At 49.9% G+C, this 13,431-nt stretch overlaps 4 protein-coding genes across 4 annotated transcripts; 2 read left to right on the plus strand and 2 right to left on the minus strand.

Annotated features, from left to right (window-relative positions):
* Positions 1-171: 171 nt before the first annotated feature.
* Positions 172-1,929, minus strand: TGME49_223030 (tetratricopeptide repeat-containing protein; the record flags this gene model as incomplete). The annotated part of the gene is made up of 1 exon (XM_002370049.1): positions 172-1,929. The coding sequence occupies one exon, from the start codon at positions 1,927-1,929 to the stop codon at positions 172-174; it is 1,758 nt and encodes a 585-aa protein (XP_002370090.1).
* A 1,234-nt stretch (positions 1,930-3,163) lies between these two features.
* TGME49_223040 (hypothetical protein) lies at positions 3,164-5,477 on the minus strand. The gene is made up of 2 exons (XM_002370050.2): positions 4,608-5,477; positions 3,164-3,771 (listed from the first exon to the last, which is right to left on the minus strand). Exons 1-2 carry the CDS (start codon positions 5,163-5,165, stop codon positions 3,610-3,612), a joined length of 720 nt encoding a protein of 239 aa, XP_002370091.1. The 5' UTR covers positions 5,166-5,477; the 3' UTR covers positions 3,164-3,609.
* A 472-nt stretch (positions 5,478-5,949) lies between these two features.
* TGME49_223045 (hypothetical protein) lies at positions 5,950-7,427 on the plus strand (the record flags this gene model as incomplete). The annotated part of the gene is made up of 2 exons (XM_018779986.1): positions 5,950-6,086; positions 7,310-7,427. 2 exons carry the CDS (start codon positions 5,950-5,952, stop codon positions 7,425-7,427), a joined length of 255 nt encoding a protein of 84 aa, XP_018638334.1.
* A 761-nt stretch (positions 7,428-8,188) lies between these two features.
* On the plus strand, positions 8,189-10,834 carry RPS20 (ribosomal protein RPS20). Its single transcript, XM_002370051.2, has 3 exons — positions 8,189-8,938; positions 9,768-9,881; positions 10,192-10,834. Exons 1-3 carry the CDS (start codon positions 8,494-8,496, stop codon positions 10,332-10,334), a joined length of 702 nt encoding a protein of 233 aa, XP_002370092.1. The 5' UTR covers positions 8,189-8,493; the 3' UTR covers positions 10,335-10,834.
* The last annotated feature ends 2,597 nt before the right edge of the window (positions 10,835-13,431 follow it).

A 13,431-nucleotide genomic window follows, 5' to 3' on the forward strand; every position in this document is an offset into this window, starting at 1 on the left:
CCCACGAAGTGCCTTCTAATCGTGTCAGTGGGGATGCCTTTTACTACGTATGGAACAGTAGCACGGCAAATATTCTTTAAGTGGGTAGCGATCGAGTTTATTTTCATCAGATACAAGGAAATAAACGCGACTGAAGTACTGTCAGTTCTCATGTACCATGAGTCAGCGTGTTTACTGAGTAGAAAAATGAGGTGCAGGCGGCAGTTTTGGTCTCAGCTGCTCAATCGCACTCTGGATGGTTGCCTTCAGGTCAGAAAGCTGGTCGAGTGCAGATGGAGGGGGATACTTTTCACCTTGGGAAAAAACATCCTCGATTCGCTTGGCTACTGTAGAGGCTAGTTCAAGGTTGTCTTCTCCCCCCAAAAACAAGAGCGCTCGCGCTCGTCGCCAGAGTGCCTTGATATTTGTGCAGTCGAGCTGCATGGCGCGAAGACTGTCCTCAGCTGCTTCCTCATACTGTCCCATTGTCAGATGCACCTGACTTCTATTAGAATACAGCAAACTGTGCAACTTTTTCGTCAGTTTTCCATCAGTAGATTGGTTGCATGCATCCAGAGAGGCATTCCGGGATGAAGAAGTTGGAGTGGCATACGCACGTTCTCCTGCTGCAAGGACATCTTCCTCGGCTATCCTCAGGGACTCGCTCAGAAGCCTCAGAGCTTTCTCGTGGTTGCCTTCCTCGTATGCAGCCACTGCTGCACCCTTGATGCAATGAATTTCTATCGTCCGCATATTGCATAGGCTATCACTATGCTTGCCAGCTGGTAGGATCTTCTGGGAACTGTTGTTCGAGCTATGATCGTGCGGGCTTCCGCAGTGAGATCCCTGGGACTGTCTTACCGCGGCTGGTTCCTTGTCATGTTCCATCGGTTTGTGGGTCCCCTTTCCGGTGTCGTCTCCATCGTCACTGAACTGCGAGGCATTTGATTTGATGCTTTCCTTTTCCGAAAAACAACAGCAAGACCTTAGCGAGGTTCTTTCTCTATAGTTTGCAATCGTGCGTTTGTTACTGAACTCCCCTTGAGACTGCATAGGTTGGTTATGGGGCGAGTTGGAAGGTGTAGCTGAAGTTTCTCGCCTTGCAGATTTTACACACGGCTTTTCCCCACTGTTGTGCCTAAGAGGAATGAGTTCGAGATCGCAATCCTCGGTGTGCTCGCTGTCGTCACTGGCATCACTATCTTCCAAAAGCACAGAGATCCGTTTCTTTGAGGGATCATGGTTATACTGGGCTGTTCCAGCAATGTTATGCGGCTGTACTGATTCCTTGGCACAGTTAACACCTGCCGGTATTTCAGCGTCTGTTTCACGGTCTGGAAGCCCCGCGTGCGCAGATATGAGCGAACTTAATTTCTTGCATGAGCCGACTCTTTTCCTGGCTTCGCCAAAAGCTCCATCTGCCGCGCAGTCACTACAAGGCACCTCTACGACGGTCTTTTTGAAGTCTGTTTCTGAATTATCGCTATGGGCAGGAAATTCCAGGGCATTGCAGGAAGCGGTGACATTTCGGATTTCATTTTGCCCCGTAAAGCCGTTTTCGACAGCGATTCCCGTTGCTTCCACTGCACACTGCTGGGAACCACATGCTATAGAGGTTTGTGTGTTCCTCTGGATGGAAACTGCACGAGCACCGATATCGTGGGGGATACCCTGCTCTCCAGAAAGACTGCGCTGCCACTCAAGAATGTCTGCTTTGGCAGCGGCAATGTCTGCTGTGGATGGCCCCCTGCACCACCTGGTGCCACTTCCGGATGAGGTTTTAGTACCAACAAGATCATCGAGTTTTTTTCTTGCGGCACTCAGGAGCTGGTGGTAGTAGCCACCGTCCTGCTCTAGGAGCGCGATGTATTTTCTCAGCAAGCGAGGTTGTGTGCATTTCTCAATTTTTTCAGAATCGATATCTAGTAGCGTAACGTCGTCAGTTGCCATAGTAACGAACAGAAAATTAGGTTGCACTTTCCTCTCGCGTCAACTCGGCAGAAATCAGGATAGACTACTCATTTGCAATCGGCCTATAAAGAGGGAAACTGCAGGTGCGACCGGTGTTACTGCCAACAGAGCTAGTAATTCAAATCGCTTTTCCGAGTTGCTTTTTAGCTGCCCATAATTTCCAAACACACACCACTGCATCGTCTTACGCATAACAGGCTCTCTGACGAAGCAAAGCAAGCATGATCGCCCCACTGATTGAGCACAAGACGTTCTGTGTCGACCCATCTGGTTGCGAGCACTTAGCGAATAGGCAGCACCACACAGCGCTTAAGCGATCGCTGTGATCGTTGAACAAGCCGCTGTTTGCCAAATTGCCGGCTGGTTCGAGGAGCTAGAACAGATGGCAGTGAACGCGCTTAATCGTGCTCCGACGGGACTCTGCTTGAAACGAACTTGGATTAGGTGCTACGGTGGTTTCTCTACTGCGGAAACTACGCCTGACAGGATTTGCAGTGCGAGACACGAAAGTGAACAACTACCACGAAACGTGAGACTAGCGCCGAGATTCGTCTTTCGTAGCTTTGGGAATATCGAAAACACTCCGAGACTCCAAATTGCAACATCCTGCACGCTATCAGATATTTTACAAACACAATGATGGTCAAATACTCTGTGCTCGTTGCGCGTGTTCTGGCTACACTCCTGCTACAGACACGGCGGAGGGTTGCAGGAATGCCATATCTCCCCGCCGTCTTCACATTGTGAATGATTAACAGCAGTTTTAAGAGTATGGAGTTTCGTCTCCCTATGGCCTTCTCTTGCGAAAGCAAAAAACCGGCAGAAACCTAAACTGTGAACAAAGCATTGACAACGCGAAACATTCACCCGCCTATCGTGAAGACTTGTTAGGCATGTTGCGTTGTATCGTAGCGCCTACTTTTGGATGTGGTCACACAAAAATCTATTTTGAATCGATTTCGCCAATACGACGGGTAGATGGCATTAACAGAATGGAGAGAAGCTGTTGTTACTTGCAATACCGACCACTTCTTCGGAAGCGACACCAAAAAACACTAAGAATCTTTCTACAGCAGTACACCGCAACAATTTCTAATGTGCTCGTCCTAGATGATCTTTGGAGACCGGCGTGATAAGATTTCGTTGTAATCTGGAAAGAAGTAAAACATAGTTTCCTGGAGACGACGCCGAAACGCGTACAGTGTTCACATACTCACAGGAAGAGACCTTAATCCGAACTCGTACAGTTGGACCCAGTTCTCATATGTTTTTTCTGTCAGCTGCTTAACGGACCGTGTCCCACTGTGGGCACCCGTGTCGGGGTAGGCAGGAAAATCGACTGAAGATTTCGCCCCGGTGAAAGCAGCGTGGGTTCACATGGACGTGAGCCACATTATACCATGGAGCCAGTGGGAGCAAACATACAATGGACTAGCTATGCACGGATCATTCCTATTTGAACTCTCTCTTGTGGATCCTTGTTATTGCAGCGCGCCTTCCGAACCTTCGCGCCTCTCCACGACAATTCAGCTGAAACTGGCTTTTCCCCAAGTTTCTCCGGTGGAGCAGGCTGATAGAGAACGAAACACTGTGCAGGAGAGGACGGATGTCCGAAACACAAAAAACGAAACAACAGTCTGGTCATGAGAAACACACGATCTAAGAGTACTGCAGATCGGGCGCTCCAATGTATGGCTTGTGCTTCCGGGCCCTTCTGTCTTCGATGTAGTTGTATCCTTTCACCATCTTCTCCTGATCCCAGGCGCATTGTCTCCACTCATTAAACCACTTCACGCACTTTGTTGCAGCACCTTGAGGATCCTGAAGAGCAGAAAAAGACACCAAGAAGTGAAAGAAATCGGTTCACACGTTTGACGAAATCTCCAACTCAAACAGCCGCGAGTGAACGACCCGAGCTAGCACCACAAACTCAATACTTCAAATCTCTTTTCGCGGAGCACGCTGCTTAGGAACCTTGGTTGTCGATTGTTCAAAGTAATTCATTAAGCGTGGAGCAGATGTCTCCTCAGCCATTAACGTTTAGCATTCACTTTGTCTCGCTGTTAGGAAACAAATGCATTAACCTTCAGGGCACACTACATGAAACCAGCATCTATTGTGGCGCGCATGTTCAAACCACGACACGTAACAGTTTGAATTACAAACATGGCACGCGTTTATCTTAACAGACATTCCTGTTACGATGTCTCAGTCTTGTTGCGGTGCATGCACTTGGAATCTTATCAGGAATACTTCAGTGCCTCTACAAAAACACAAATGGGGGTAGAATGCGTAGAGACAGCGTAAAATTCGAGAGACGGGGGCTTGTACATAACGCACGAAATTGAATTCTGTAACACAATCCCGACTGTTACACGACCACAGCCAGTCTACATGATCGGTACACTTCTACCTGGAATACTGAACAACACTACGAGGACGTGTACGACTCTAACACAAGGGGCCAGGACACCGGGAATCACCAAAAGCTACTCTACGAGACTAAGCTAGATTTACACACTTGAAATCTACGAAGGGTCACCAGAAAACGGTTTCGGATCCACACGTGAGACATGCCACGCGTTTTTGTCTTCACTGAAAACACGGTGGTCTCGGTTTTGGAGTGGCCGTTCAGACACCAGTGGACCGGGACTTACAATGCGAGCCTGCGCAGACTGAAGGCACTTGAATTCTTCGATCATAAGATATTTGCAAGCATTTTTGGGGTCATCAGCGTGGACTTTCGCGGCGAAATCATTGACGGCAAGTCGGATTTCATCTGCCGTCTTGGTCGTCGAGTTGAACTTTTCCGGGGAATAGAGACCGTGGTGGTAGGCCAGCAGGCGCTCCCAGTTCGAGGAAAAACGAGGTGCATCGCTGAAGCCGCCTTCAGGAAAGCTGTCGCTAACCATGTTGGAGTACTGAGTATTGATTCGGTCGGCTTCCGGGTTATCATTGGGATGAAATGTTCGTGCATCTGTCGACCACGGATGGCGAACAGCCTCGTGGTTCCGGTTGTCGTAGATCGAGGAGTTCATTCGGCTCCCAGTTCGTCTGTTGACAGGAATTGGCTCGTTTCCCCATTTGTACTTGTTGAAATGTTTGTCTTCGTCCATCTGTGGATTCAACGGCACCTTGCTCAACAGTTCGGGAAACGCTTCCGCCCCCAAGATCGAGGCTGCCCCCGACTGCCCCCCTTCGCGAGTCTCTGCCATCTTGACTGTGCGGGTAATAGGGGAGAGAAAAGCCGCTCCTCGCCAACACAAAAATGCGACTCAGCAAAGACACCTGGCAACGTTTCCTTAAGAAGAAGAAAATGGAAATTCTCAGAAAACAGTAGATTAACCCAGGCCTTTTCCTCCGGGGGTCTCCCTGTCGAGCCCGTTTCGACGAAACCAGACGTCTCTGGCCGGCAGGGGTAAGCGAAAAAAGAGGAAAAGAATACACTGGGCAGTGGACGAGGTGTGCATGCTGAAACGAAAAGTGGCGGTGGAAAACCGAGCGAAAAATGACGATCGGAGGATAGGCTCTGAATCACTGCATGCAGTTGTGTTTTGCCTCCTCAGCCCTTCGGGCCCTCCCGAGAAAAGGGTACCTCGAAGGACGAAAAGAAGAACAGACCAGCTGGAAACCGCACAACAAAGGACTTGTCTCGTTCACATCGCGACCGCCCGCCCTCTTGCCATCTTTCCTCCCAGTCCCTGATGTCTCTCCCCCTTGGTTTTTTCTCTGTGTCTCCCTCTCCTCGTATGTCTCTGGTCTCCAGGTCTCCAGGTGTGCAGGGCCTCAGAAAGGCAAGTTGTGTTGCTTCCTTGCTCCCTCACTTTCCATGGGGAGATTTTTTCACTAGGCACCACATTTCGTATGTTATGTTCTCGAAGGGTGCTAGAGCGGGAAAGAAGCACGTCGGCAACACTCTGGTAACTGTCGCATTCGCTTCACTGAGACACGGCGCATAAGAATCTTCTGAATTAGCGAATCTGCCCAAGAATACCACGCATGTCAACAAAGCTGCAACAGTATCAGTCTCGTCAATGGATGTTCTATCCGGAAAACTTCGTTGACTCCGCGACACGACATCACACGTGGAATGCCAAGAGAGCACATCGTATGCACCCCACGACTTTTTTCAACCGGTAAAGGGGGAAATTCACGAAGAAACGGACCTGGAAGCGTAGACTCAATTGGTGCCAGTCTAAAGGCTCACAGGAAAGTCGGGGGAGTTTACCACAGAGGCGGCAGGGCACAAAGTAGGGAACAACAGAAACGAATCAAAAACGCTGGGATCTCCACAGACGCGAAACGCCAAATATAGCACTGGTGACAAGTGGATACAGGGGAAAAGAATGCCTTATGGTTGGATCGTTCTCTCAAGCCCACCACTACAGATAGGTTCACAGGCGTAGACGTATTTTCACCCGTCTAACATTTTGCAGATGTGTTTGCACGTAATTCCTGGCGTGTGCAACAACTGCATAGACGTGGTGAGAACCCAATTCCGCAAGTATTGTTTCAGACAAGTACATCAGTTTTTGTGTATGTGTCTTTCTGCATATTTGTAGCGAGACAGACGTGGCAAACACCACAGGTCAGCTAATTGAACTCGAACGTGGGTGCATACATACATACACACGCAAAGAAGTGCTTTAGCCGGTTTCCTTCTGCATGGGGGGCCATGCGTTTAAATCGTTGGCCGCAGCACAGTTCGCCTCTGTGCAACAACATGGTGGATCTTTCTGTTTTGCTTTCGAAAGCCGGATTTGTAAATATGCACAGAGGTGCAGATGCACAACTCTCGAAGAGGTTGGTCTCGATATGTATGCAAGTAAGTGCGAAAGTGCACTTACGCAACTTTGAAAGGAATATATATACATATAGACATGGATATATGTCCGTGCGCGTATACACAGAAGTGCAAACTATGCGAGAAATATATCTGATTTGCGGAGAAGGAAGAGCACGAGGGCACAGGCCTTGAGAGACAGGCTACACACTGGGTGGTTAACGTGGAACTTCTAAAACCTATATATATATATATATATTAATGCGTATATTCATACAGATACATATATATAGACATTAACGTAGATCTAAGTATGGTAGGAACCATCTTGTCGATCGGCTGTTGTGACCGCATTCTGGTCCCATTTCTCCGTTGCCTCATCGCGTGAGTTCTCAAGGAAACTGTTTTCGAACCACCAATGTGGATTGGTACAAAGGAGTTACCATATCCTCCGTAAACACCTCAAGAACATAAAGATCAGAGCTGGGTCATGTACTGGGAGCAGCATTTGGTTTACACGTGTAGGCATATGCTGAGAAAGTCCTCAGTCTCTGTAATGTGTATGCATCTTTACAGTGAAGGGTCGAGGAGAACGTGGAGGGGAGTAGGAGGCGATGGTGCAAAACCTTTGTGCGAAGAGGGTTCTTCAGCGACGTTGCCTATTCCGATCAGAAGTCGGGAACCAGACCCCTGAAAAGCACCCTGTGTCCCTCGGTGGAGAGTTAACGCTTATATCAGAAATGGGAGTTCCCCCTAACATCGCATTTGTTTTTCTCCCATTGCAATGCAACGTGGTGTGAATGTACCGCCAGTGCGAGAACCTCCTGCGATTGAAGTCTTTGGTCTGTTGCTCTGCATAACGATAGTGGGTTTGATACTGGTTTGTTTATACTTGCTGGCATGCGTTCAAGTCTGCCCGTTGGCAGACCGGCTATGCTATCCCAGAAGAGCGCGAAACCGTGTTATATTGGAAAAACAACGCTCTGAAAGAATGCAGCAATAGCGCTTGGGGTTCATTTTGCACAGCAGCACAGTGGCTGCGTTGAGCAGTACCAGCTACATGTCCATTTAGCTCGATGGATATCCGGTAGCAGTTCATGGTAACTTTGAAACACTATTCCCTCTCGTGTGAAGTTCTTTTTTTGAGTACTTCAGCAGAACCTGAAAAGCAACCCTCTTACGGAAAGTGTTGATTTATCTCGTTTTTTCGTGGCTTGAACCAGCTGCAGGGCAGTTGCAACCGCTTTCCTACGTCTGGAGCCTCTGTGCAACTTTTGAGAAAACTGAAGCGACATTTAACTGGTATCTTTCTCTACATTTGCCACCAGTTGCTTACCCCGTTTTCCCTTCTATAGCGGCTTCCGATTATCTAGATTTTGTCGCCTTGCTTGCTGTTGTGATATACTCGTAGCGCAGTTTAGCTTTCTTTGCGCCATTCTGAGGTCATCATGAACGGAGGAATTTTCGCGAAGCTCGTTGTCTCTCGGTGCGGAAGCCCAAGCCCAACACATCGGAAATCGTTATTGCGCGCGCCTGAGAAACGTAAATCTGGTGGAGGAAGGCAGAGAATGGTTTCGTCGAATCCAGATATACTTCTGAGACTCTATAAGCTTCAGTCGTGCCCCAGGCGCTTGGGCTCAGAGACAAGAGAGACGGGGCAGCTCGTAGTGTAAAGGATGTTTTCGCGAGACTGGAAAAAGAGGTGTGGGGACATCGGCGAAAGGGCCGAGGGGGCGTAGAGAAGGCGGCGCGAGCGTCGCATGCATGTGTTTTCCGATGTATGTGCTCGTCCCGGTTCGCCGGAAAAGACGGATAGAAGGCGGATTTTCTGTGCAAAAGTCCCCACAAAAAGGCGCAAAAAATGTGTCTTCTGTGTGTTTGAGGCCTCGCCGGAGCTCTGCGCCTTCTCTGCCCTTCCTCCCCATGTAACGCGCGACAACCGCTGCCTGTCCGTCTCCCTCTCCGTCAGCAGACTGCCCTCAAGTTCTCGCGCTCTCCCACCGGCGCCGGCATCCAGTTCACATTCTTCTTGCCCGCGAAGCCAGCCTCTTCCTGGCCTTCTTCTTTTTCTGAAATCCTCAGAGGGAGAACCACAGAAAGCCAAAATGAGCAAGCTTATGAAGGGCGGGTTGGAAGGCGAGGAGCAGCGCCTCCATCGCATTCGCATCACTTTGACGTCGAAGGATCTGAAATCGATTGAACGAGGTGAGGAGCAGCGGGAATCTTCTGTCGAGGCTTCTTTCGCCTCAAAAACTCACTTTATGTCTTTCAGGTTACTTCTCCCACAAATCCTTTTCTCGCGCGCGACAAATTCATACTTATCGCGGGGCAAAACACGGGGCCCTCACCACAGCGGCCACACAGAGAGCTCTGCCCGTTTTCCTCCCCGCGGCAAGAAAGCGTTTTTTCCTCGGAGGATTCAGCGAACTTTAAACTCTTAAATGAAGATTTTCCCGGCGCCCCGTAGGATGTGGACATCTCCGTGTTTGTACAAAAGTGTGTACCCGCGAGGCAGAAACTCGCTTTTCTGCACGCGTGCATGTGTGAAGCTTCGGTTCATTCCATCTCGTTTCAGAAGCGGAAGGGGGGGTACCAACCCTGTCAATGAATACACACGCTCGAATTCATCTCCTGAGAGAGGAATCAATCTATAGACGCTGCTATCGTTCTTGTGTTACCATCTTTCGTAAGATGAATTAGAACATCCCATTTTCGCTCTGCCGCATGCCCCAAATGGATCAGTTTCCCCCGTCCTTTTCCTCGACACGAATAGCCTCTGGATCACTGAAACGAATTCTTCTCTCTCCACCCTCCCTGCTTTCTCTACCATCTCTATGTCTTTCTTCTCACTTGTCAATACATGCAACATGGCGCCTGCCTATCTGCGGGGGTGTGGGCGAGGCGTGTGCGCACGGGTAGCGCGTGTTTCTGTAATTTAGGAGAGCAATTTTCGGTTGACTCCTTTGTTTTTTTGTGGGCGGTCGCTTTCTTTTTGGTAATAGTTCTTTAAAGGTTCACCTTGTCTTTTTTTCAGTGTGCACCGAGCTCATCAACGGCGCCAAGGAGAAGAACCTGCAAGTCGCAGGCCCCGTGCGTCTCCCGGTCAAGACCCTCCGCATCACCACCAGAAAATCCCCTTGCGGAGAAGGTGAGCCGCGATTATACATATTGCCGTCGAATGAATTATTCAAAATCCCGGCTACCAAGCATATATGCCTCACAGTGTTTTTGTCACCACATACATATCTACGCATGAATATATACATGCATGCGTGTAAATGTATGCATATATGTAGATACATGCACGCGTCAGCCTGCGGATGCATACATCTGCATATATGTAGATACATGCGTATGCTTGTCCATGTGTGTGTGTGTTGTCGCCACTTCGGCACTTTTGTCTAGAACAGGGTGTAAAATGTTGAGAGACATCTCCGATTTCGCACTTTTCATTTTAGGTACCAACACCTGGGACCGCTTCGAGTTGCGCATTTACAAGCGCCTGATCGACTTGCACTCGCCGAGCGATGTGGTGAAGCAGATTACCTCCATCAACATCGACCCCGGTGTAGAGGTTGAGGTGACCATCATCGACATGTAAACGAGGCGTGGAAAGAAGGCCGCAGAAATCGTTCCGAGAGGCACGAGGCGGAGAAGACCAAGGCCGCAGCTGTCCTGCAGAGACGCAAATTTCTGTGGCTCTGATTTTTCTCCAGAAGACCACAAGCCAGGCTATAGAAGCGCTGGGACAGGAACTCAGAGACCCGTGTCTGATCTTCCGCTGACGTGGTGGAGAGAAAACTGTGTTTCCGTTTCGTACAGAGGAGTACAGGAAGTTGCCTTCGCTTGTTCTGCCTTGCAGTCTTTTTCTTGTCCTTTACAAGAACTGCGTCAACCATTCATCCAAGAGCGCATGCCCTGCACTCGCCGTTTGCTCGCCTGCCTCGAAAAGAGGGACACTGTGCCCGCTTTCGCGACTGCGTGCGCCGGCGACGCTCTCGCGGAACTTTCTACTACTCCCAGGACTTGCGGAGTGACAGCCGACACGGAGGCTCTGATGCAGTTGATCATTAGGCCATGAAATATGAGCTGCCTTTTGCGAAAGAGTGCCTTTCTCTACACATTCGCAGCCTACGCCGTTGGTACAACCTAGATTTTTTTGCGTCACTGTACGCAGGACGATCTGCAGTTTCAGATACCCCCCACTCCCAAACACTCGCATCCCACGCCTCATTCGCTTCTTTTCTTAACCGCAGTCGAACGGCGCGCGGAAGTAAAGTAACTGCGGGCTTAGTGCGCGACGAACTGTATCCTCATTTGATGAAGCAAGCTGGCTTAAAAAACAGAAGTGTACTCGGAAATTAACTCCTACTTTAACGCGTGCCCGCACTTGCTAGCGGTCAATGTAGAGCAACAACAAGATAGGAATTATTCAGGCTTACGCAGTTCTGAATTGCAGAGACTTTCTGCACAGGGAAATTCCAGTTAGATTGTGAGAACACCTGGTCTACCTGTAACCGGTCTGTTGTTCTTGATACTCGGGCATGCGTCATTCTGTTCTCTTCCTTCTGTAACGGCTCACGATCACCAGAAAGGAGACGAGTGCGTCATCGTAGGTCGCACGACAGATCACGCGATTTGTTTTGCTGTTTGTTCGACAACAACGTCTCCCCCACAAGGTCAAAAACGAACGACATCCTCGAGTTCGTCAGCCTCGATTTCGCCAGAGTCAACACTGGCCTTGGAGACGCTCGCCTGAACTCTATAAAGCCCATGGTTTAGCCAAGTTCTTTATTGCGTGTTCCTGTCTGTCTGTTTAGCGTTTCTAACGCGACCGTGCAGAAAGCTGGCAAAGTTCCGGGGCCTCTATGCTAACGTGAATAGTCCTTTCCCACTTCTCTTTGCTTTGTTCTTTCGTGCACTGGTGTCGTCTCGTCTTCAACATGCACTTGCTGGCTCGTTCGGTGCTTGTTTCGGGTTCGCCCTCACGCGTCGTGACTTTGTATGAGGTTCTGGGGGGCATCACCTGCTTTTCTAACCCCGATGTTGAGGTCTTGTCCAGTCTCGTGATGTTCCCGTTTTGGCTTGCTTTCCTTATCACTTCATGTCACCTTCTCCCATGCGGGTTCACCATCGTGTGCTGTCTAGATTTTCTCTGACGGTGTGTAAAACAAAGCTCCGGAGTGCCTTCCATTTTTAGACGCCCCTGGTTCCCGCAACACGTCGAGGAAAGGTTCTCCTTTTTCTTTCCTTTGTTCTTCGATGGTGTGTCTCACTTTCGCTGCACAGGAACTGCTTGCACTTCATGTGTGGAAGGGAATTCTGTATTGTCGTCTTTAGCTACCAGTTTACCCCGTATCTTCCTTTCGTTTTCTCGTTCGTCCTCAAAATCGGCGGATTCGCACCGAACTGGCTCACGTTTCTTTTTGCACACCCGAAAACCTGGATTCCACGTCGCGCGACGTGAACAGAGAGAACAGGCTACAAATGAAAGTAGCACGGACTCCTGGTGGTACATTTGTTCGAGACAAGCTTGAATGATCGCTGACTGCTGCAACTTTCGTTCAGTCGGTGGGCCTCCAGTTTTCTTCGGAGCTGTCGCAACTTCCCAGTGCCAGCGTCGATCGTAAATGCGTCTCGGTGTTTCTTTTTCTTGCGTTATCTTCCCCTCTGTGCGGCCTTCTGGGAAAGGAGAGGCATAACACATGTAGACCTTATTGGAAAAGTACGCTCCCTAACATCTGGGTTCTGCACTGAGACGCGGATACTCGAGACGGGCAGCATGTGGGGGAGACAAATCGGGAGACAACAGAGAGACGGGAGACACCATGGAGCCGGACGACGGCAGGCGGGGTGAAGGGCCCCGTCGTGCTTGCATGTCAGCACAACCAGCAGGGGGTATGTGTGGCTTGTGTAGCCATGAGTGCTTTTGGCTTTGCGGCAAGAAACTCGGACAAAAAGGCGACAAACGCCAAGCCACCATGATCCACAAAGAAGGTGGTATTTTGCTTCCGCAAGCCACAAAACACTTCCGCCTGGGGGTCCCAGCAGAGATAGGGGGCACTTGGCGTCTGGACGGGTTGCCCTTTCTCTAGTAGTCGGCTTCAAGCGGGAGCCTCGTCAGCTGCGTAGCCGCGTTTCGGCACTAAGGGTGTGCTCCCCTATCAGAGGACGAGCCCCGCCGAGTCTCCCGCTTCGTTTCGGGCCACGGACTTTGAAATTGGAGGAAAACAGAGCGAAAACCGTGTCAGTTCCCCGGAACACGAATACGGACAGATCCCGTCAGCCACAGATCCGCTCGGCTGCTGTACCGACAGTGGAGCTGCCGCAGCTTGTTCTGGCAACGACGTCTTGCCCACTTTTTGCGAGTGGCTGCGGGTGGCAAAGGCTCTCCGAGGAGGCTGCAGTGACCTTGTTCTTGGATCTTCTCCCTTCTCTGGTTCTTCCGTCTTCACGTGTCGTTTTTGTGATTGAGAAGGAGGACGCGGACCTCCTTTGTTCTCAAGAAAGCGCCAACACGAGTTGGTGTAGTCCATCCATCTCCTTTGAGTCCACTTGTGTACCTTTTCCATCGACCAGCCGGCCCTAGCTGTTTCTCCGCTTCTGCCCGACATCACGTGCACCCGGCCACGAACCCGTCCGCCCAGTCGTTTTTTCTTCCTTCCCTATCTTTCGTTGTTTCTGCTTCTTCAACAATG

The sequence above is a fragment of the Toxoplasma gondii genome, chromosome II (genome assembly GCF_000006565.2).
Source record: "Toxoplasma gondii ME49 chromosome II, whole genome shotgun sequence".
Classification (NCBI taxonomy): domain Eukaryota; phylum Apicomplexa; class Conoidasida; order Eucoccidiorida; family Sarcocystidae; genus Toxoplasma; species Toxoplasma gondii.